Source organism: Etheostoma cragini, chromosome 7 (genome assembly GCF_013103735.1).
Source record: "Etheostoma cragini isolate CJK2018 chromosome 7, CSU_Ecrag_1.0, whole genome shotgun sequence".
NCBI lineage: Eukaryota > Metazoa > Chordata > Actinopteri > Perciformes > Percidae > Etheostoma > Etheostoma cragini.
The window spans coordinates 4,175,908-4,198,171 of NC_048413.1; the positions used below are offsets into that span (position 1 = coordinate 4,175,908).

At 40.6% G+C, this 22,264-nt stretch overlaps 1 protein-coding gene across 3 annotated transcripts in view; it reads right to left on the reverse strand.

The window, feature by feature from the left end:
* The window catches only part of LOC117947954 (paired box protein Pax-7-like), a 91,933-nt gene that overhangs the window by 30,450 nt on the left and 39,219 nt on the right, over window positions 1-22,264 (reverse strand). For all 3 annotated transcript variants that reach the window (XR_004657369.1, XM_034877328.1, XM_034877327.1), the window contains exons 6-7: window positions 15,075-15,240; window positions 11,869-12,068 (exon numbers count right to left, since the gene is read on the reverse strand). Coding sequence is in view for 2 of the 3 variants with exons in the window: in XM_034877328.1 (XP_034733219.1) it covers window positions 11,869-12,068; window positions 15,075-15,240 (366 nt within the window). In the remaining variant the exon portion in view is untranslated. The remainder of the gene's footprint in view (window positions 1-11,868; window positions 12,069-15,074; window positions 15,241-22,264) is intronic.

Genomic DNA, 22,264 nt, shown 5'->3' on the forward strand with positions numbered 1-22,264 from the left:
TGTGCGTGTGCGTGTGCGTGTGCGTGTGTGTGAAGAGGCCCCCCACATCCCCCAACCCCACCTCCTTATCTCAGGCCGACAGTTGTCAGGAATCACGGGCAGAGGCCTGAGTTAGCGAGGCAGGCAGGCAGGCAGGCCTGGGGATATGGATCAAAGAGACAGAGCTGGAGAACCAAAGCAGCTCTGATCCCCCAACACTGAAACCCACTCTGTTCTATCCATACTTGCCCGCTCTCTCTCTCTCTCTTTCTCCCTCTCTTTCTCTCTCTCTCTCACACACACACACACACACACACACACACACCCCAGCATCAAATAGCAAGCACTCCACCATTCCAAAGCAGGCTAAATCTTACTCTCACAACAAACAGGAGAGGAAATGAGTATCGCTAGAGGAGAAATGTGTTCTTCTTTAGTTGTGTGATGTGTTGATGTGTTGGGGTCACTGTGGAAAGTAATAGTTTCATCTTCAGTGGCAAGTCACTAAGTTGTCTGACCTGACAAAAACGGATTAGTGGGCCAGCATGACTGAAGAAAAAAACTCACCACTTAGAGGGCTCTAAAGCAGAATAGATTTATGGGAATTTGTCAAAAAGGGTGGTTAAAAATAAGGCTTTATTTTTGCAGGCTTTCTTAGGGGAGAGGGGGTTTGTAACAACGCTGATGGTGAAGCTGGGGAAAGGGTTTCTCTTTACACGTGCAGTGCCATCACAGGGATGGAATTTCATACTGTCATTTTGTCTTTCTGTCAATAAGACTTGGAATTGGCTGCACACTCCATCTCCACATGAAAGTCAGCCTCTAATTCTTTCCCATTCAATTTGAGAGGAGGAGGCGCAGAATGGCTTGTGTGAATTACATTCCAAATGCAATATAGCTGTTTCAAATTGAATTATTGCCTGTCAGACGTACAGCACATGGTCTTCCTGTAATTTTGAAGTGGGATCTTAGGAAATTCATCCTACATTGTTATCTCATGTAAATGCCTGGGAGCATGATGAAAGGGTCAACGACAGTAAAGTCATAATGGAAAAGCTTCAGCTGAGCCTCGGAGCAGTTCAGAACAGACTGAGAGGACAATAAACACAGAATGCAGCAGCATTCACTGCTCATGCATTTCATGTCAGGAATGAATACCATTTCAATCAAATGAATTCACTGGAGCTGTTTTGATTTAAATTTGATGGTATTCCTTCCACAGTCAAGTCATATGTTGGTGCTCTTTTCAAACATATATCAGTAGATAAAAGCAGTCCTTCCTCAAACTCATAAATATACCTGAAAGCTTTACAGGATGATGCAAGCCATTTCAAATTCAGATTGTACTATTTGAAACAAAATAAACAGAAGAAAATTAGAAACTACAACATACTATGAATGATAATGTTGAGGTTGTATAGAAGGTAGCACACAGCATCAGTTTCTATAATGTGGCTCCATTTTAATCTCTTTAAACCTGATTTTCCCTTTCAATTGAGGAGCTTTAAGTTATGAACACCATCTTTTCCACAGAGCTTCATGTGAATAAACTGGTATGTGCTTGTTCCCATGCATCATTTAAGCTACTATGTGATGCTTGAACTGACTGAAATTGTGTCATTAATGGCTGACTATTTAGTTTCACTTCATTTACCTAGCCTGGCATTGGAGCGGAATGATTTGTTTTTTTTTGGGGGGGGGGGGTTCTGACAATTTCTTTGGTTATTACTGCCTTTATTGGATAGGAAAACTGAAATATGAAAGGGAAGAGAGAGGGGGAAGAAATGCAGGAATTGCAGGACATGTCAAACTTGAATCCTGGACCTTCATGCGTACAATAACTGTTTTCAAAAAGACAGTTCTTAAGTCTCCCAATTACGCGATAAACCATATATCAAAGTCTAAGTCCACATATGTATAAATGTATACATGTGCATCTATAAAACTATAAGACGATCCAATACGTATCTAGATACTGTTCAGGCACTATACATTTCAACGATTCAGTGCAAATCAACATGATTCAATCTGATAGATACAGTTAATATTTGTTTTATGTAAACAAATTTATGTTCCATTATAGTTAAAAGAAGCAAATCCTATAACAGGAGTGTTCCCTACCTTCAAATAAATATTTTTTAAAAGGGACCAGCCTCCTTGCTGCTGTGACCAAAAATAGGCCCACGTTAAAAAGTCATTATGAGCACTCCAGTAACGATCAAATAGAGTGTTACGTGATTGCTATGGCTTACTTAACATAATCACTTACAACAGAGTAAGGTTTTTAACTATAGGAATCGCCTCCGCCTGACCAACTATGGAAGCGACACCACATCTGTTTAGACAGACAGGTTGCAGTGTGCCCCCCTCATTTAATCACAGTAAACCAGCTCATCACAAATCATTCTAGACCATGGTTTCTTTCCGTGTCTTTGCAAGGAAGGAAGTGTTAGTTGTCATTCGGTGTTTCACTATGGGAGATTTAGACCACTCCCGGATTGCATGAATCTTCCGAAGCCATTAATCATATTGAGCCGAGAAGAGTGTCACCCTGACCCCGGCCCCTCCAGCACAGCTAGTTACTCTGTACCTGAATGCGAGAATGCAAGCTTTATTTGACTGTTGAACGAGGTCCTCTTCCTCGTCCTCCATTTCATATCCGTCAAGGAGGTCAGAGATGGTGTATGCATCCTCATTGCCCGGTTCCACTCCAAGGAGCGTCTCGAAGAATGGAGGCATGTTTGGGGACTCATCCATCATGTCAGCCCAGCTAGGTGCAGCTTGCGGCTGATGGGTGCCGTTTGTAGCTTTTGAGGAGGTTCCCGACAGACATGGGTCTTGACTGTTGGCCACTGCCACTCCGAGTCTCTTTTCCACCATCTTTTCTGGTAATGACGCACAGTTGGCGCATGACTGAGAGTCAGCCGATGCCGCCTGAGCATGTTTAGTGCCCATGCAGGCCATACACATCAGATGAGGATTGCTGCCCAAGATGGATGCTCCACATGACGCGGGGCACAGGCTGTATACAGCCTCACTAGCCTTCGGTTCCGACCCTTTGGCAGGAGTTGCTGTTGAAGACATGGTGACTGGGTGGAAGAAAAACTGAGTAAATCTACAACCGTAGCAGTAGGGTCATAATACGTTAGCCTGACGGCAAGTAGTGTTAGCACACAATAATTAGCCCGAGCTAACCGTGTGCGGAAAGAGTTTGTCCAACGTAACAGGTTAACTCACTTCAGGTACTTGGGCTGGCTAACAATCAAATGCTACTGGAAACCAGGAAGGCTCTCCGGAATGCATTAGTCAGAGAGTAGAAAGTTACATACCTAATGTTACCAATAAACAATACCGACTAGCCAAAAGACCAGCTCGCCCTTACAAGAACACTGCTCCGAAACTGAGCAACAACAAAGTAAAACTACTTGCGAAATACTTAACAATTAATTTGTGAACTGTTAACCAACCAAGCTAGCCTTGAAGAGCTGAGGGAGCTTATGTCAATGTCAATGTCATATTTATTTATATAGCACATTTCCAAGGCTGAGGCCTACCAAAGTACTTTACAGTAAAAGCACAAAAAATAAAATGAAATGAAACAGATACAATAGAAGACACAATAAATAACAAATGCTAAGAAAATAGAATACAACATTCATCAAGGCGGCTCCCCTGAGCCAGACGCTATTTCAAATAAATACGTCTTCAGCAATGATTTAAAAGTGGACATGTTTCTAGCAGTCCGCACAGCTAGAGGCAATGAGTTCCACAGAGTTGGAGCAGTGCTAAAGGAGTCTCAGCATCAACAACAGCGCGTCTATTACGTTATTCAAAAGTCATATCGCTCCCTCGTGATTTGTAAGAGCATTCTGCCCTATCATTAGTTTTGATTTTAGTAAAGACAAGAACAGCATAATACAAAATATTACAAACTGGCATGTTTGAATTCATAACGTTAAGAGGGTCGCCCTATCTGTGGCTTTACGTTACAGCACACTACACAGTGCGTGCTGAGACCAATCATTTGAATTCAAATTCTGAGTAGTGCACAGGAGGAAGAGGAGGAGGGAAATGAAGAATGAGAAGGCAGTAAACGGGAGCGACCAGGCGGGTTAGAGCAGGGAAAAAAAACACAGAAGGAGATTCAGAAATAAGTGAAAGAGAAGAGGGAAAATTAGAATTGACTGTGAAGGATGGAGCGGAGGCTGCCGATTCAGAGAGAGGGACAGAGGTAGAGAGTGATCAGGAGGCGGAAAATGAATATTACAGGGAAGAAGAGGCCAGTTGTACGGCCCAATTTTATTTGTTAAAATAAAATAATGAGAATTTATAACGGTGGTGGTGGCGGAGTGGATATGACACATGCCTTAAGTGTGGGAGATCTGTGTTTGATTCCCAACCAATGTGTCCCTGAGCAAATCACTTAACCCCTAGCTGCTCCAGAAGTTTGTGACCTCTGATATATATATATATACATATATATAGATACATAGTAGTTGTAAGTCATGATCTTGACTTTGAACTACATGCAGCAAATGGTTTACTTTTACTCTATACACACTAATGGCCAGCTTCAGGGCTCCCCAGTCCAATCCGGCTGGGGAGAATTCTAGCCTGACCAGGCACCTCTCCTTAACCTGTCTCTCTTAGTTATGCTGTTATAGTTCTAGACTGCCTGGGGATTTCCTTCCCTCCTTTGACACACTGAGCTTCTCTCTCCTCTCCCTTTCCATTTGTGTACATCCTATCCTAGAAATGCTTGTTAGTAACCTAGTTCTGCGGAGTTTACTCCCAGGAGTCGTTATGTTTTCTTTTTGCCCAGCATATTTCCTTAATTTAGGATGGCAACAAGATCTTGGTTGCAGTGGTCCTGCTGAACTCCCTGCTACACCCTGCTACGCTCAGCAATGCCCTGCAGTGTTCTGCTAAACCCTGCTGCATCCCGCTACATCCACCTATGCTCTTCTAGGCCATACTGTAACGCACTGCAGTGCCCTGCTATGACTTGAATTACCACGACTACCATTTGTAGTCATTGTTCCATTATCGTTATTGTGCCTATTATTGACCACTGTGCATCACATCCCCAAACGGCACCGCCAGATACCGCCTACCAAGAGCCTGGGTCTGTCCGAGGTTTTCTTCCTAAAAGGAAGTTCTTCTTCGCCACTAGAATTGTTCTTTTTTGTTCTTTTTTTTCTAGACCTACTCTATCTGTAAAGTATCTGAATTGATATTGATATATATATATATATATATATATAAATATATATACACACACAGTATATATGTACATACAATATATATCATGTTTTTTCTTCAAAGCCAAAGGCACCGATCCCTGCCACCCTGAATATGAATGACCACGTACCTTAGTACGTTACCTTAGTACATTAGTACCAGGCCATTAGCTGAATTGTTGTCCATTTAGATCGATACATGGGTCCATGTATTGATGTACTATATAGATAAAAAGGATTTTCCAAATCTTCTGACTAATTGCATCATTTTAGTCACTGATGTGTATTGATGAGTCAATTGCCTTTTCACCCACAGAGAACAATGCTGCCCCCCCCCCTAAAAAAAACACAGCACAAAGTCTCATTTGGAATGGTTATTTTTCAAGAGACCAAGACAGGATAACACAGGGAATCCCTCCCTCCTCTTTGTTAGTGTGGACACAAAAACACACTGATACATAATTCCGTTGCCAACTTTTTTGAATGACAAAAGCTGCATTAACATCTAGCAATGAGTGATTTAAAGTGAAGATTCATGACAATGCAGTCAGAGATTACATTGCATGAAATAGCAACCCTGTCGGCAGACAACAACATCAATATCGAATGATTCCATAGAACCCTGGATTTCGCTGAATTACAATGTTTGCTTTTATGTCCAAAATTATCACTGTCTAGTGTCTTTGCAAGAAAACTGCAGTATGGTTGACGTTACATAGGGAAGATTTGATTACAGAATGATTCTAGTTAATAAGGAGAAATTAAGTGGCAGTTTGACAGGACATGGATTTCTGTGTCCTGCATGGAAGTGCTACATGTCCATCCACCTCCCTGACATTTACACCCTGACTTTTTACCTCACTTTCCTGTACTGACAACAAATGTTGACATTGGGTGGTGCAGAATCATTCAATATCCACAAAATTCCAAGTTCACTTTTAAACCAATAAGGGAAAAGGAACGAAAGTTGAAATGTCAGCAATGCTGAATACATCTCCCAGTCTGAAAATGTATTCCAACTGGGTTAACAACAAATTCTGGAACTAACTGCCCATGCTTGGAGAACATTTTGTTGTAAGGATTCTGAATTCTGGCACTTTTGATGTGCTTTATGTGCCTCTTATTCACAAACACACACATACACACACACACACACACACACACACATACACACACACACACACACACACACACACACACACTGATGACAGCAAGCTTCCATGAGGGGTGCTGGCATGACCATTGGGAGCAATTTTGATTAGTAGACGATCCACTCTACTTCCTGAGCCACAGCCATCCCATGCCTTAAACAAGAAGCCTCTTACTCTAGAAATATTCTTCCTATGATAAAAGGCAGTGGTTGTGATGTTGGTGAGATAGCTCTGGAATGTTAGGTCTTAATCAATGATGACAACCACATTTCTGTCTGTTCTGAGAGAAAGAGGCCCACTGGGAACCTATTTCCTGCCACAGAGGCTAAGCATCAATTACAATTAATATACTTTTTTTACTCACAAACAAACTTCTTCCTTGATAACATTAGATGTATTAAATATTATACATCTTTTGACACCTAAATGGACCAACTTGTCCATTGTAAATGCAATGTACAATTAAAGCTACAAGCACGTCAGGGTTACTGGTGGATGCTGCTCCTGGCGACCGTGCATTTGTGCGGCACTCAGACACTACAAATCATCACAAATGAAAAAGGAACTCTCTGTTGAGTTCAATGATACCTCACACAATAGAGGGCAAGAAACAGGTCATTAGTTATTAAAAGGGGTGTGACTTAAGCATATGGGGCTGGGCAAATCTTCCCCAACGAAAAGTGAAACTCTATGCTTAGTTCAATGATACTTCACACAAGAGTCTACATCAAACGGTTCAAAAGTCATAAAAGGGGGCGTGATCTGAGTACATAGGCGTGGTTAAATACATAGGTGGTGGCTCAGTAGGCGGTGGCTCAGTATCACAAGTAGACAATGCAATCTAAGTTTCATGTAAACTGGATGATGTTTTTCATAAAAGGCGGATTTCCTGTTGCCAGCGGGGGGATGATCAAAAGTCAATATTGGCCTGTAGATGTCATCAGACCTGGACTCTTGTTGATTGTGGGAAATTTCAAGCAGATATGACAATCTACACTAAAGTATTCATTTATCAATGAACTTCTTAATTAATTGATAAAAATGCTCAAAATGGCCGCCACCCCACGCCCACACCGTTATAAAAAGTTTTTTCTATTTATAACCTTTCGTCGTTAAGGTCTTTAGATGACAAACTGAATTTGAAGTTGATCTGATGAAATCTCTAACTAATAACTGCTGCTCCTCAGTCAGAACAGACAGAGAGACGTGAGTGTGACAACAGCAAGAAAGAAAGACCTTGCACTTGCAGGACAATACTGGTGTCTCTCTTCCACAGAAAGTTGCTATACTTCTCACTTTTATGAAAGCTGCTGTACAGAGGCCTGTGGGCTCTTCATTGGTAGCAGAGCCATGAACTGCAACCAGCTGTCTAGGGATTTAGCAACTCCGTCCCTGCTGTTGTACCTTGCAACAGCATGCTGCATGTGACGTTTTTGTTTTGAAAACTGGGGCAACGAGCGCTCAGCTGGCCCAACTATGACCGTCTCCCTGGTGTGTCAGGGCCTTAACACTGGTTGTAAGGATTTAGTAAATGGCCAAACAGGTCTGAGGTGCACAAAAGGTTTCTCATTAGGGGTGGCTTTGGCTCAGTAGTAGAGCCGTTGCCTACCATTCGGAAAGGTTGGTGATTCAATCCCTGGCCCTGCAATCAGATGCTGAGCCATCGAAGTGTAAATGTGTTGGAATGTTTATGTGACAAGCAGGTGGCACCTTGTACCGCAGCCTCAGCCACAGTATATATATATATATATATATGTATATATATATATATATATATATATATGTGTGTCAATGGTGAATGGTTCCTGTACTATGTAAAAGTGCTTTGAGTAGTTGTTATACGGTGGCCGACAAGAACATTCACCCTGCAATTTAAGAAAACACTTGCAAATGGACAAAACACAAGCAAATTAAGAAAACAACTTCATTAATTTGACAAAACCAGGGATATTGTGAGGTCAACTTTAGGGGGGCTGAAGCTACCCCAAAATGTTTCTAAGCACCCCTAACTGATACTAACAATAACATTTTAATTTATCAATAACTGTATCCTCATTCAGGCCCAAAAAAATAGGTGAAAAGTCCGAAGTTATACAGAAGTACAAAGAGTAGTTGTGCTATCAAGATGAGGCACTCTTGAACAGTGTGAACTGGTAGCTTTCAGATTGTTGCAGAGTGGAGCGTTGCAAGTAACTAGAGGATTGCTCTCATCTCATTGCTGTTCTTTGGTCTGAACTTGCTAAGCACCCCCCTGCACACATACGCCGACACACATGCTTATGGTGAAAGGAATATTGATTACACAAAGTGATACAGAGTAAAATTTTAAGTTGTTTTTAATTACCCGCTTACCTTTAGCTACGCTTTCTTGAGGTAAAGGAAAGGGGATGTTTTGGATTGCTATGGAAAACTATAGTCTAGCTAGAGAGCTAGAGAACAAGCAAAATCCAAGAAATGTTTAACTTAGCCAACTAATCACAGCTCCATATTCTTTGCCAATAATATAGCCTATCTCTAGTAGGCCTATTCTAAAACAATGTCAATCCCCATATAATGTTGTTGTCACTGAAACCTAAATGCCATAGGGTCCCTGTTAATGCTATTGCACTGTATCCTTCAATTGATTGAGCAGATAAAATGGATATTTAATGTGATTCCAACCCCAACCGGCCCGTCAGACACCGCCTACCAAGAGCCTGGGTCTGACCGAGGTTTCTGCCTAAAAGGAAGTTTTTCCTCGCCACTGTCGCACTGTTGCTTGCTCTGGAGGAAACTACTAGAACTGTTGGGTCTTTGTAAATTCTGGAGTGTGGTCTATCTGTATAGTGTCTTGAGATAACTCTTGTTATGAATTGATACTATAAATAAAATTTAATTGAATTGAATATTGGAAGATATTTCAGCTGAGAGAAAGAGAAGCAGGAGATTGGCAGGGCAGTTGTTTCAGAGGGAGCTGGTGTGATTGAGGTCAGTAGTAGTCAATAGGTGTGATGAAGGTCAGTAGTGGTCTATAGGTCTGATGGAGGTCAGTAGTGGTCTATAGGTCTGAGGATTGTTTTGTTTTCTTCTAACAATGAGCATTTGTTGGCAGGTCCAGGCACTATGGATAGCCTATTACATAACTAATTTATTTAATTATATTTATTATTTATGGTAGCTATATTCTAACCAATATAACTTACTGCATTCACTGTTTGTGATAAATTAAACAAATATGTATTTATTACCTAAATGTAAGCTAAAGGTGAGCACATGCCAACAGATACGCAATCCTACATACAGTACATATACTTAGGGGGTGGCAGTAGCTCAGACCATAGGGAGTTGGGTTGGGAACTGGAGGGTCACTGGTTCAAATCCCCATATGGACCCAAAAAGTTGAGAGTGTGTATTGGTTGCTGGAGAGATGCCAGTTCACCTCCTGGGCACTGCCAGGTGCCGTACCTCCCCGACCGCTCAGGGCGCTGGTTCAGCTGGCAGCCCACTCACTCTGGCATCTCTCCATGTGTAGTGCATGTATAGGTCCTGAGCATGTGTGTGTATCTCAGGCCTGTGTGTGTGAGTACTAACAAAAGTGTGTACACAGATTGTACTGCAGTAATTTCCCCACTGGGGACTAATAAACAAATTATCTATTATCTTATCTATACACTATTCATTACTTCAAATCTTTTATTCCTTCAGCCATCGGATTATTGTATTTACACAGTAGCTTACATGATAAAGTATGCAGTGGTGCCTATTTTTTTCTTTTTCTTTAGATATAGTATGCTATTACTTTATCATACATTGACATGAGCAGACAGATAGCATTTATTAAGTAATTGCTTACAGAAGAACCCATCAGGAGCAAAGAGCTATACAATAATACAGTAATAAAAGATGTGAGTGCAAAGATTTTGCAAACGCAAGTTACAAATACCCTGGGGCTAAGCACCCCCTGTCTTTCAATCTTAGTTATGTATAAAGGTAAATATGGTGCAAAATGTGAGACCGCGTCTCACATTTTGTGAGATGTGATATGAGCACTTGCAGAATATGGTTTGATAATTTGTACAACTTAAATTGAACTCGTAGATGCGATATAAGCACGTGTAGAATATGATTTGAGAGTTTGTAGAAAAAATCTGTACTCTTATTTTTTTTGTACTTTTCCAGTACAACCACAACTCAGTGATTACAACCTCTCAAATCTGTTGCTGCAATGTGCACTCTCGCATCACACAGCTGCGAGTCTGCGCACATCGACTTTTGTAACACTTCTTGCGATACATTTGCAAAACTAATTTGTAGTCTGTGTAGCTCTGAGCCAACAGGACTGCCGGGGACCGCAGGGTTCTATCGCCAGATGAGGGACAACTCTGTCCCGCTTATTTATGTGGCATGAAAGCTAGCGGTAGCTAACTAGCAGCCAGCCCGCTTCAAAAGACTGTAATTACCTTTTAATTATCCCACACTTTTTAAAAGTCAAACTGAAACACTAATGGCAAATTTTAATTTAAAAGGCATGCATTATACCCACTGATGGAAGTCCGTCCGCGGGGAAGGACCTGGAGCTCACCGCCAGTGTTTCAGTTTGACTGTTAAAAGTGTTAGGGTAACTAAAATGTATTTATTTATAAGCGGTCTAGTTGGTTAGGTTGCTAATGCTAGCTTGCTATTCAACCAACACTGGCGGTGAGCTCCAGGTGGGATGTGCCGCTGCTAACTGGTCTGGAGCTCCGATCAGATCAGGTCGGGGTCGCTAGCGAAGCTTTCTAGCAATGTTTCTACACTGGCCAATCCCAACTGACGGTGGTCCGTCTGCGGCTGCAGGACCTAGAGCTCACCGCCAGTGTTTCAGTTTTTCTTTTTGCATCACTTCTGTATTTGCAGCACGTTTGTGTATTTGGTTGTGTTGTGTGTATTGGCAGTGCATTTTCTAAATGCTGCGCATATGTTTTGTCAAATTAAGGAAGTTGTTTTCTTAATTTGCTAATGATTTGTCTATTTGCATGTGTTTTCTTAATTTGCAGGGCAAGAACAGTCCATTTACGTTCATAGGTGGGCTGCTTTTCCTCTAGTTTTATGATTCTCCCAGGTCAGTGATTCCAGGATTGGGCAAGTTGCTTGGAAATTCAATTTAATTGTACTCATAGTGTCAAATCGCAACAGAAGTTACAGTATCTGAAAGTAGTGGCAATACAGTAACAAGTTACTTTATAAAGCATTACTCCCAATGCTGCCCGTAATATGCTACTCAATTCAACTTCTAGATGTGCAGATATCTGCACATCTTATCATATTAAAAATTCCCAGAAATAAAAAACACCTTGCTTGTAGAAAGTAATTGCTTGAGCCAGTTAAAGGCTTAGTACGCATGCACTTATGTGCACATGATAAGGATGGTACCACCTCCTTTTGAGCCAGGAAAACAGCCCAACACTGGTCCGGGTTGATGTTTAGTTATGTTATAATATCCTCATGCCTAAATGTTACAGTAGTCCAGTGGGTCTTACCTGTGGGGAAAGTCCGTTGCTGACAGGGTTTACGTGGTTGCTGGGTGCTGCAGAGCTCATAAAGGAGTCAGGATAGCTGGAGAAGCCATGGCGGTTGGAGGCCAGACCATAGGCAGAGCTGCTGTCAGTGCTAGACAAACCGCTCTGGTGCATTGTAGATGGAGGTAACGGCTGGGGACGGTGAACTGTGCCGCCACCGTCTGAAGGGCAAAACACAACAGCACAAAGCTGAGCACCAAACAATACACCAGCTTAAACCTTCCCCTTCCTGTACCTTTCTTGTTTGCAATAACACATCTTTGTCTTCAATTGCTCAAGCATGTACACAGGACAAGAGCTAGGCTAGCAGGTTCCCACTTTTACCAGTCTATGTGCTAAACAGGACTAAAACACACTGTAAAAACAATCTGTGACTTCAGAACTTGCTTTAAGACTGCAGTTATGAAGCCAAGAGTTGCACTTCAGCCGTCACCGTTGTGTTTTTTTGTAGCCAGAAATAACCGTATTTAGACAAATTGGCAAAGCTAGTGAGGATGACCTAAGCCAGGTTTGTTTATTTGTTTCATGGTGCTGCACTAAGCTCAAGGCTAAATGAAGAAATGAGGGTAGCAGATTTCCAATCCTTCACAACGAGTCATCCAGTGGAGATTTACTGGGGGCTAAACCTCTGGGTACTGGAGACATTTGTCAGCATGTGTGGCAGTACACAGAGCTGCAGAACGCTAAAAAGACATTTTACTAGTGTTTCAATCAGCTTTGATGAAGTTAAAACACATTCTATTTTAATGTCCACTGTGTTAGCATGGTTAGCAGTGCTAAGCCTCTGTCCTGATTGACAGGTCTTACAGCATATCCTGCTTTATCGTCTATTTAAAATGAACAGGACCATCGTTTACAAAATGAACATCATGTTGTACTTAAAGTAGGCTAGTGTCTTTTTCTCAAAGACAGGAACTGACTTATTTTTGGAGTCAATGGAGTTGCCCCCTGTTGGAAATGAGATAGAATGCAGCTCTATAGAGCATCAGCATTGGCTTTACTTTTCAGGCACGGAAGTTGCCGCTTTGACTAAACACTTCCTGGATATATGTACGAACAGCAGTAGCAGCAGAACGTGATCAGTGTGGCAGATAATTATATTTTTTATTTCTCTTATTCACAGCTCGCCCCACTCTCTCTGTCTCTTGGCCAAACATTTCAAACTGCATTCTGCAGAGAGCCTGCTGTACAATGAATAAATTGAATACAAAACACTAGGACTGGTGGTGTATGGCTAGACTGGAGTATGTGACAGTGTTAGCTGTTCACTGAATATGAATTGTAAACTGCCCCTCTGATTTCCAGCATGTGAAGTAATTGGTCCATAGACTGTAAAAATAATGAACGCAGCTTTCGTATCTAAAAAGTGAAGCCAATGCTAAAGTGCCTTTAAGCCGGACATATTTTCCTTTGACATTGATGCAGTATTAAACGAGATCGCTCCAGTCGGCAGAAACAAGCTGCAATGTAAGTTAATAGGATAATTGTCCATCTTGTATTTACGTTCATAAAAGTGCTTGTTTTGCTGCTAACAGACTCTGATTAATATTCTAAGTGTCTGACAACATTATGCAAAGGATTTCTAAGGAGGTCGACCTTTCTATTAAAGATTAAGATCCTTTTTAAAACCTAAAAGTCCACAAAATTGTGTTCGCTAAACCCACCAGACTCCATGTAAATAATCTGTAATTTTAGCATCGTAAAATACGGCTTTCTAAAACATCTCTGAGCACCGCTGGCTCTGGCAGTCTGGAGCCTGCGTGTGTAGGGTGTGCGACCATCGGCTACGTTTAGTCAGTATTTTCTTTCTTTCATTCCAATTTTGGGTCTGTCAGTCACAATGAAAACCGGGAACATTTCCGGGGACAGATCCAGCCGGGGACAGGTTGCCAAAACCGGGGACGTTTGGTCACCCTAGCATTATGCCAACTAAGTTGGCTAGCTAAAGCTAGCGTCAGCTGTTAGGTTAAGTGAAAGTCTTCCTTTTTTCTGTACTGAAATACATACAGTGGAAAACATTGGAATATGAACAGAATGTAAAGAGTGACACCAACACAAAATATTGTTTGTAGTACCCAGATCCGTATTTACATGCTGATAAATCTCTGCCGAATGACTTGCTTCAGAAGGGTTAAAAATTGTCAACTTTCCTTTTTTACAAGAAAACAACGTGGGTTGGCCATGTCATCCTCCCCATCTCCACTCTTTCGTCAAAAATCGTCACATCACGTTTCAAAAAACCAAGATGGCAACGGCAGTCCACAAACCAATTGGTGACGTCACTGATTATTTTCACATCTTATGATTATGACCAGCTCTGAATTGTTATGGCTAGGGTTCAACCATTGTTGACCGGTTTGGTTCAAATTGACAAAAGAAGGGTTTAACACAGACTAGATAACCTGGTCCGACCTTGGTTGTTGTTGTGAAACAATAACTATTTTGACTGCACTGCATCTGTTTTCTTTGTTCACTATTTATCTTGTAAATTTAATTTAAAAAAAGTACATAACTATTAGGTGGTGGTGTTGTGGCAAAATCTTCAATCACAATGTATGTAATGTTGTATCCCACTAAATGCATTGAAACAGTGTGCAAATGTCTATAAATCATGTAATTCCAACTTCAATACAAATGACAACAATATTTTAAATAGTTTTTCTGAAGAATGGGATGCTTCATCCTGCTCTTTATTTCCAACTTCCCTCTCCTTATGTCTGCCCAAGTTGCGTTAAGCAGTGGATTCCTGAGATATAGCGAAAATCATGGGATCACGTAAGAATAACAAGATCGTGATAGACTAGCTCTCATGGTGAGAAGAGTATTGCCAAATCAGTGGGCACATTTCTACTGTTGCACGGAATACCGTCATGTCGCTCAGCCCTAATGTCTATGATGTATTGATAATACTTTTGATTCACCCATGTTAGTTTGTGAATCCACACGTTATACAGTGCTCTCCACCAACATCATTATCAAAACACAAAATGAGGGAATGTTTTTTTGGAAAATGTTGTTCATCCCTCCAATAGAGGTCTACACACCTGGAGAAGCTGTTGTGGAGGCCTGTGGTGGAACAGCACCTAACTAACACATTGCATGCTGTCGTTTATTTTTATTTATCACCCATCTTTACATTTTTTGTGTAAATGTGTTATCTTCTCTACCTTGGGAGAGATTGTTGGTTGAGTAGCTGGACTCTGGCAGCTGGTATGTTGGAAGTGTTGGCATTCCAGTGGGAGGAAATCCACCCGGCAACAGGTGGTTGAAAGCTGCTAGCTGATTAGCTCCGGCTTGTTTTCTCCACCTAGCCCTTCGATTGCTGAACCAAACCTGAAAGAAAGCGCAAAAACCCAAATGGATCAGTTTTATTAGTTAATCAACTGTATCTCAGAGTCAGAGTGAGCTCTCCCGTTTCATTTTAATAAATTACAAATTACCTTGTCGGACCAAAACCGTTTTTTTTACTAGGCTGTAAACATGTTTATTTCAGCTTCAAAGTTTGGATTTTTTTTTAAGATTTGAGGATTTTATTACCACTGTAACAACAGACACATGACAAACATAATTTTCAGCTTCTTACTGATATATCAATAATTACTAAAGTAAAAAAACTGATGTTTCCGTTAAGCTTAACACTTGAAGGTGCCATGGCATGAAAGTTCCATTTTATGAGGTTTTTTATTATTAATATGCGTTCCCCTAGCCTGCCTGTGGTCCCCCAGGGGGTAGAAATGGTGATAGGTGTAAACCGAGCCCTGGGTGACTTGCCCTGCCTTTGATGAAATGAAAGCTCAGACGGGCCGATCAGGAATCTTGCTCCCTATGAGGTCACAAGGGGCAAGGATACCTCCCCTTTCTCTGCTTTGCTTTTTGATCCTGCAAGGCCCGTGGTGGATGAGATAATAAATACATATGGTGCTGTCTGTATAGAATTCCTACTTTATTGGTCAACAAAGTTTGGGTTTCCACAAATTAGTTACTGCACTCTGATAGCGTGTGTGGGGAAGCGGCTTGTACACTGTACCATACTAGCAGCCTAAAATTGTCTATTTTACCTGCTTTTATACGTTTAACGTTTTTCTTTTTCTTTTTTTTCTCTAATGTTTAATTTCTTACACTGCAATGTAACTTTAATTTTTGTATTTTATGTTGACTGTTTTTAACTGCTCTTTAATGTTTAATTTCTTGCACTGCACTATAACTTTTATTATTTTAATCTTTTCATTTAAAGCACTTTGAATTGCCCTGTTGCTGAAATGCTATACAAAATAAAGCTATACAAATGGTGCTATACAAATAAAGCTGCCTTGGCTGGCCTTTGCCCGCCCGGAGAATTTGGCCCACCCATGAGAGAGAGACATCATGGCCTTCAAATGAGCAAAGTGGCAGTTGGTCAAGTTTCAACAGATTAAACGTTTTAATCTGTGAAATCTTTTGTCCATGTTGCTTAGTTTGGCATTTCTTTCGCATGAACATCCAAAATTAGCTGTCTTTCTGTCTTTTTGTCTGAATCTTTACGGTCAAACAGATCAGATGTCTGTCCCAAAACGGCAGAGGCACAGATGAATCTCACACAACTGTAGGCGGTATCTTATACCTATGCTGATCTCTGCTGATCTCAGCATAACAGGGTAAGGTAGTCGACTATTGTGTGCCCTGCTAATGTGTGTAAGTGTAACGCTGCATTCAAAACACAGGTCTGCCCATTTATTTTGTATGCGGGTGGTGCATTTAGGCTGTGTTGGTAGAAGCCACATGGGGAAGCCGAATAACACCTTGTATGCACCTTTTGGAGAAAAACAACCCTGTGTCACGCTGCGGTGGCCAGTCATGTAACGGCGATCAGACTTTTTGTTGTGTTTTGAGGTGGTGTGAGTGTCCCATTCAGGAAACAGGAATAATCACTGCCACAAGAAAGTTTTAAAACACCAAAAACATTTTGGGGTGTTATTTTGGGTCTCTGGTGCTTCCACACGCACACAAATTTAAAAAAAAAACTATCCTTGCTGTTTTGAGTGAGATACGGTTTCTGAATGTCGTCTGCCTTTAGTCTTCGGGTGAGCTGTTCAAAATCTACCAGGCTTTCTACATAACTAGCTAGTGCTAGCATGCTAGCTCATTCTCAATGGCAAAACACTGCTCCAAAAGCCATTAGTTGAGCATAATCTCCAAAAGAAATACGTCCATGTCCCTGTTTTTCAGGTATTCCACAAGTGACCCTTGTTAAGAAGAAGTCTCCCAGCTAATCCTGCCTTGGACTGACCAAAGTTGGAGAAGGAGTTATCTAGCCGATGGGATCTTACCTAGCTACTGAGCACCCTGTAGCTAAAACACAGACCTAAACACACAGGGTACAACAAATATAAGGTGTTTTTAAAAAATGAAACCATTTAAACCTTTTCTGGTACAACCCCAAAATACAATTATGAACCGGAAAATGAGCATAATATGGGCACTTTAAAGTCTTCTTACATAATCATTTAATTTTTGCATTTGAAGGAATTGATGGTAGCATTCAAATAGGTAATGGACTGCAAGTGCAGAGGGAGCTCTTTATATTTTTCCAATGGTAATACATTTATTCTCATGATAAATTACCTTTTTAAATAATTTATTATCATTGATTTTAAAGGCAAAAATAACAAATGTCAATGTTCACACATAAACTCGACTAAAGAAGTATAACAATATACTGTAAACATGGAATACATGTTTGTAGAGGTTATAAAGATTTTAAATATGAATCACATTTAAAACACCAAACCAAAAGAAAGCCATTTAAGCCCAGCAGCCTCACTCAGTTAACAGACATGTATCCACTCAAAGCTTGGTAGAGCTTTGAGTGGATACATGAAAAGGATAAATAAAGGATTAAATAAATTAGTCTTGACAAAAAACGTTTTCTATGTAAGTGTAATATGTAACGTTACCTAGCTTGTTTAATAGCTTGTTGGATAGAAATGCACACATACAACTAAAGTAACAAGACCAGGGACAGTCAGGTGTAGAGCCTCAGGTAAGGAAGAGCAAGGCCAGGGACAGTCAGGTGCGGGGTCTCAGAGAAAGGAACAGGGAGACCAGGGACAGTCAGGTGTAGAGTCTTAGGTAAGCAACAAGGAGACCAGGGACAGTCAGGTGTAGAGTCTTAGGTATGTGTATTAAGCTCAGTATTTTTTGAGGTGTGTGGCTGTCAGGGTTAGCAGATTAGCTTTACCAGAGGCTCACTAATTTACATTATGATTAACTAATTTCACCAGTGTACAAAAGCATTGTATTTATTTTATATAGGGTCTCTTTTTTTAAATAAGTCAGGTTTTATGGTATTTTTGTGGCTTGATTGTAAACTTAAAAATAAATAAAAGGTTTCAAAGAAGAAAAATGTTGGTCAATTTAGTCCGATTTTTTATTGAATCATGAGAAACACAGAAAAGAAGAATAATGGTACATTCTCCATGCTACACTACTGATAGTATTTAGGCTTTCCTCTTTATAATTGTGGCTGTATTATCTGTATTTGCTGTACGTTTTGTTGGTAAATGTGAGATGTTCCAAGTCAAACACGTCTCGTCCTCACATCAGAAACAAGGACATGAATTTGACCCGTTCTCACACCCGCTTGGTCAGTGGCTACACATGGGACTGCTGGGATTGTCGTGAGTAAGGTTTGTTCCCTTTAAGTTTCCTTCTGTCAAAACATGCAGTTACCTCAGTGAACAAATCACTTCCCGTCATCGTCCCATGCTTTTGCAGTTCAACTTGCAAAGCTTCAGATGTCCGTTCCCTCTCTGCATCAGTCAACTTATAATCGTTCAACCGCGATCTGTTCTCCACAAACTTAACACACGGCTTTACCTTTGACGTCAGTAAATAAATACCTAGAAGTGCTCTGTATAAACCTTTCTTTTTTCCCGGGAGCTGACATTTTTGAGGGATCTTTGTCTCGTGAGCTAAGTTCCCGGCTCTCCAACACGTTGCAGTTCTTCTTCTACTTATTTTTAATTGCAACTTGCAACCACAAAATAAGAAGCTGCATATGTTTGCACAAAAAAGAGCAACAAAAAAAAACTGTTGCCTTCCAAATAAAAGCAATGCGGTTGTATTCTTAGGAACCCCCAAAGAGCCGGATGTGAAACTTACAGTGCTGTACTTATTCACTGATCCAATTCTGCCACATCTTTAAATTACTAGTATTCTTTTTGGTGCCTTATTCCTGTTTTGTGTGGTAAATTTAGCAAACTGTAAAGACAACTAAAAACGAAAGAGGGGGCACCAGTAATGCCAACGGAGGTGTAGCTAACGTTACGAGTGGCCGCTGTTCTGACTCAGACGTCTTGGTCTGTTTCTCGACGGTTCAGTAAACTGCCATTAGCGTCCTTAGCATGGCTGTAATGATATTGAATGAAGATAGGGGTGTGCAAGCTAATTAAATTAGTCGTCTATCTATACAGTTAACGTTACCGATAAATTTGTGGGTTAGACCAGAGTTGTTAACCGTGGTCAAAACAATCAATACTAAAGATAAATGAGCTTGTTGAACAGTGTCCTAAGCTTTCGTTACCCACCTAGAATTACATTGCTTAGCATTAGCTACTTGTCAACCAGCAGCTTTACAGTAGGCAAAGCACTTTCCCCCTTTGGTCCCCCTACAGTTTGGGAGCGGAATTGTTACCATTATTCTTATGTCTTATTCCAACGAGTTAATGAACCACTGGGAAATTTTGGAAATATTATTTTAAGGTACAATAGAACCTTTAGTGTTGTTGATATCAATCAATATCAATAAATAAGGTATCTCTTGTATTACTGTGTTGCAAACTGGGATGTGATCAATGACAAACGATGCCATGTGGCGAAAACAAAGTTGTATTACGTTTACTGAGGAGTTAGCACCCAATAGGCTTTAACCCTCTGAGACTGAGAGACTCGCCCACAAGCCTAAACAGCACCTCTGATTCATAGTTTAATTATTTATTAACCATAACAGCTAGAGACTCACGAAAAAGTTGCGGTTAGCGGTTACAAAGGTCGTGTCCGGGTCTTTCTAGCCTCTACAGGTGATTTTCTATCCAGCCTGGAACTTCCAGCCTTTTTCGGGGTCGTTTAGCATTAAATCCAAACCGTTACATCCAAGATTTATCCACTTTATGTCCATAATTCATTGCGTTTTTGTTTATTTCTGCCACTAGCTGCCCGTTCCATCTGTTCTCTCTCTGTTTACGGAAGTACAGGCACCAGCATGCCCGTATATGGGAGACAAAGAGTATGGAGTCCTAAAGAGGTCAAACTTCCCAGTCACACTATGGTCACACTAGTCTCCTATGCGATCAAAGATGCTATAGCGAAACAAGATCGATATCTACCATTTTATAGAGGAAATGGCCCCACTGGTTTGAGATTTGGCATATATTTGGGCCTTTTTTGAAGAAATGTAAATAGTATGTGCTTTATATGAGTTACAATGTTTATTATGTTTATTTTTGCATAAAGGAGAACTGTTTTAGACACACAAATGCTTGTGTAGCAATGCTGTGGGTGTAATATCAATACATATGTCATTATTATGTTGATTATTGGCATAAGTAAATGTCATGAGGGCAAAAAATCTATGTATTTTGTCAACTGCATAAGTTATAATGATTATTTCTTCACAGTGTGACTCCCAAGACATGTAAGAAGTGTTTTAGAGAGGAAAATGGCTTAGGTTTTACTGCTCTGTCTGTGATATCAACACATATCTGGAAGATTCATGTTCTGTTTTATTTATTTATTTGTCTTTAAAGTCCTGAAAAAAATGATGTTCATATCTTGACTGTAGACAACAGGGTTGATGTTTTACAAGCTTTTCTATAAAATAAATCCAGACGGACAATAAACTGTAAAAATGGCCTTAGGGTCTAACAGGGCGAGTTTTAAACATGTTTCTATCCTCTAAACAGGTTCAAAATGTCATTACAAGTGCCTGACCATGTGTAGCAATCCCTTCCAAAGGAACACAGTGAATCTGACTGCAGTAGATGTGACAGAAAATGACAGCCTAATTTGGCTGTGTGTAGTTCCTAGGTTGAGATGCAGTTAGAGAGTATAGGGACCGTCTACAAACTACAACACAGAAAAGAGATAAAAATAAACATATGTAGGCTATCAATTTAATGATTAAATAAGGTAGTGTCTCCAAATTTACCTTAATTATAACTTGTCTCCTGCTAGTTGTATTAAAGCACTTACTTTAAAAAAATAAACATATTCTTATTTTTGAAAATATATTTGTATCTCTTTCGATGTTGAAGTTTGTAGACGGTACCGAAGCACTCCTTGCATTATCAACACAGGAACTAAACACAACTGAATTAACACGACTTTTATGCTTTTCTGTCACATCTGCAGCAGATTCACTGAGTTCCCTCAGAATGAATCACTGCACATGGGTAGGCACTCTTAAGGACATGTTGAACAAGTTTAGAAGCTTTGGGTTATTTGTTGATATAAAAGCAAAAACAGTGTCAGAACACCCAGGATTTATGAGGATAGCCATTACCCTTGATATCACATGGTGATAACTCATAATAGCTACATAGACAATACTGCTACAGTAGTACTAGTACTGAGCATTAGAACTGATACTACTACAGTATTACTAGTACTGAGCATTTGAGCAACTAAATGACAACATAGCTTCACTCCAGATGTAGTGTAGAAATGAAGTGACCAGTTTTGACCAGCTTTTTTATAACGCAACAAAAACCCACCCATCTCGTAGATGCAAAGCTTTTCATGTAATGGCTCAAACTAACGCTCAAACTAACGCCACAGGTCTTATGTTGACAACGTGGACGCAGATATAGGAATCTCCGAAGGTGAAAGTGAACTATGTTTCACTTTCCCTCCAATATTATCATCAATATAATAAAGACAGCTGGATTCGGTCGAGACCAAAAGTCATATTTGGCAAGACCAGTGACCGAGTCCGAGACAAGTCCGAGTCCATAGAAAAACGGTCTCGAGTCCGGACTCGAGTCCAAGACCGGACTCAAGTGCCTTAGCCCTGTAAAGTAGCCTTCTGTCGTCTACATACAAACACACACATACACACACACACACAAACACACGCACACTGTAAGTACACTGAGCCAAATAAGGCAGAATGTGAAAGGACCAAGGGAGTGTATTGCCAAAAGCTAAACTGTCTTCTTTTTCAACTCAGCAAGGCACTAATTTCCAAGTTCTAAATTAAAGCGAACAAAAAGAGAGACTTTCAGGGCAGGTAGCAGCCCGACGCTTTGCAGAAAACACACTCACAGAGCCTGAATTTGTCTCCACACACTGACCCACATTAGGATACCACAGTTAACTGCAT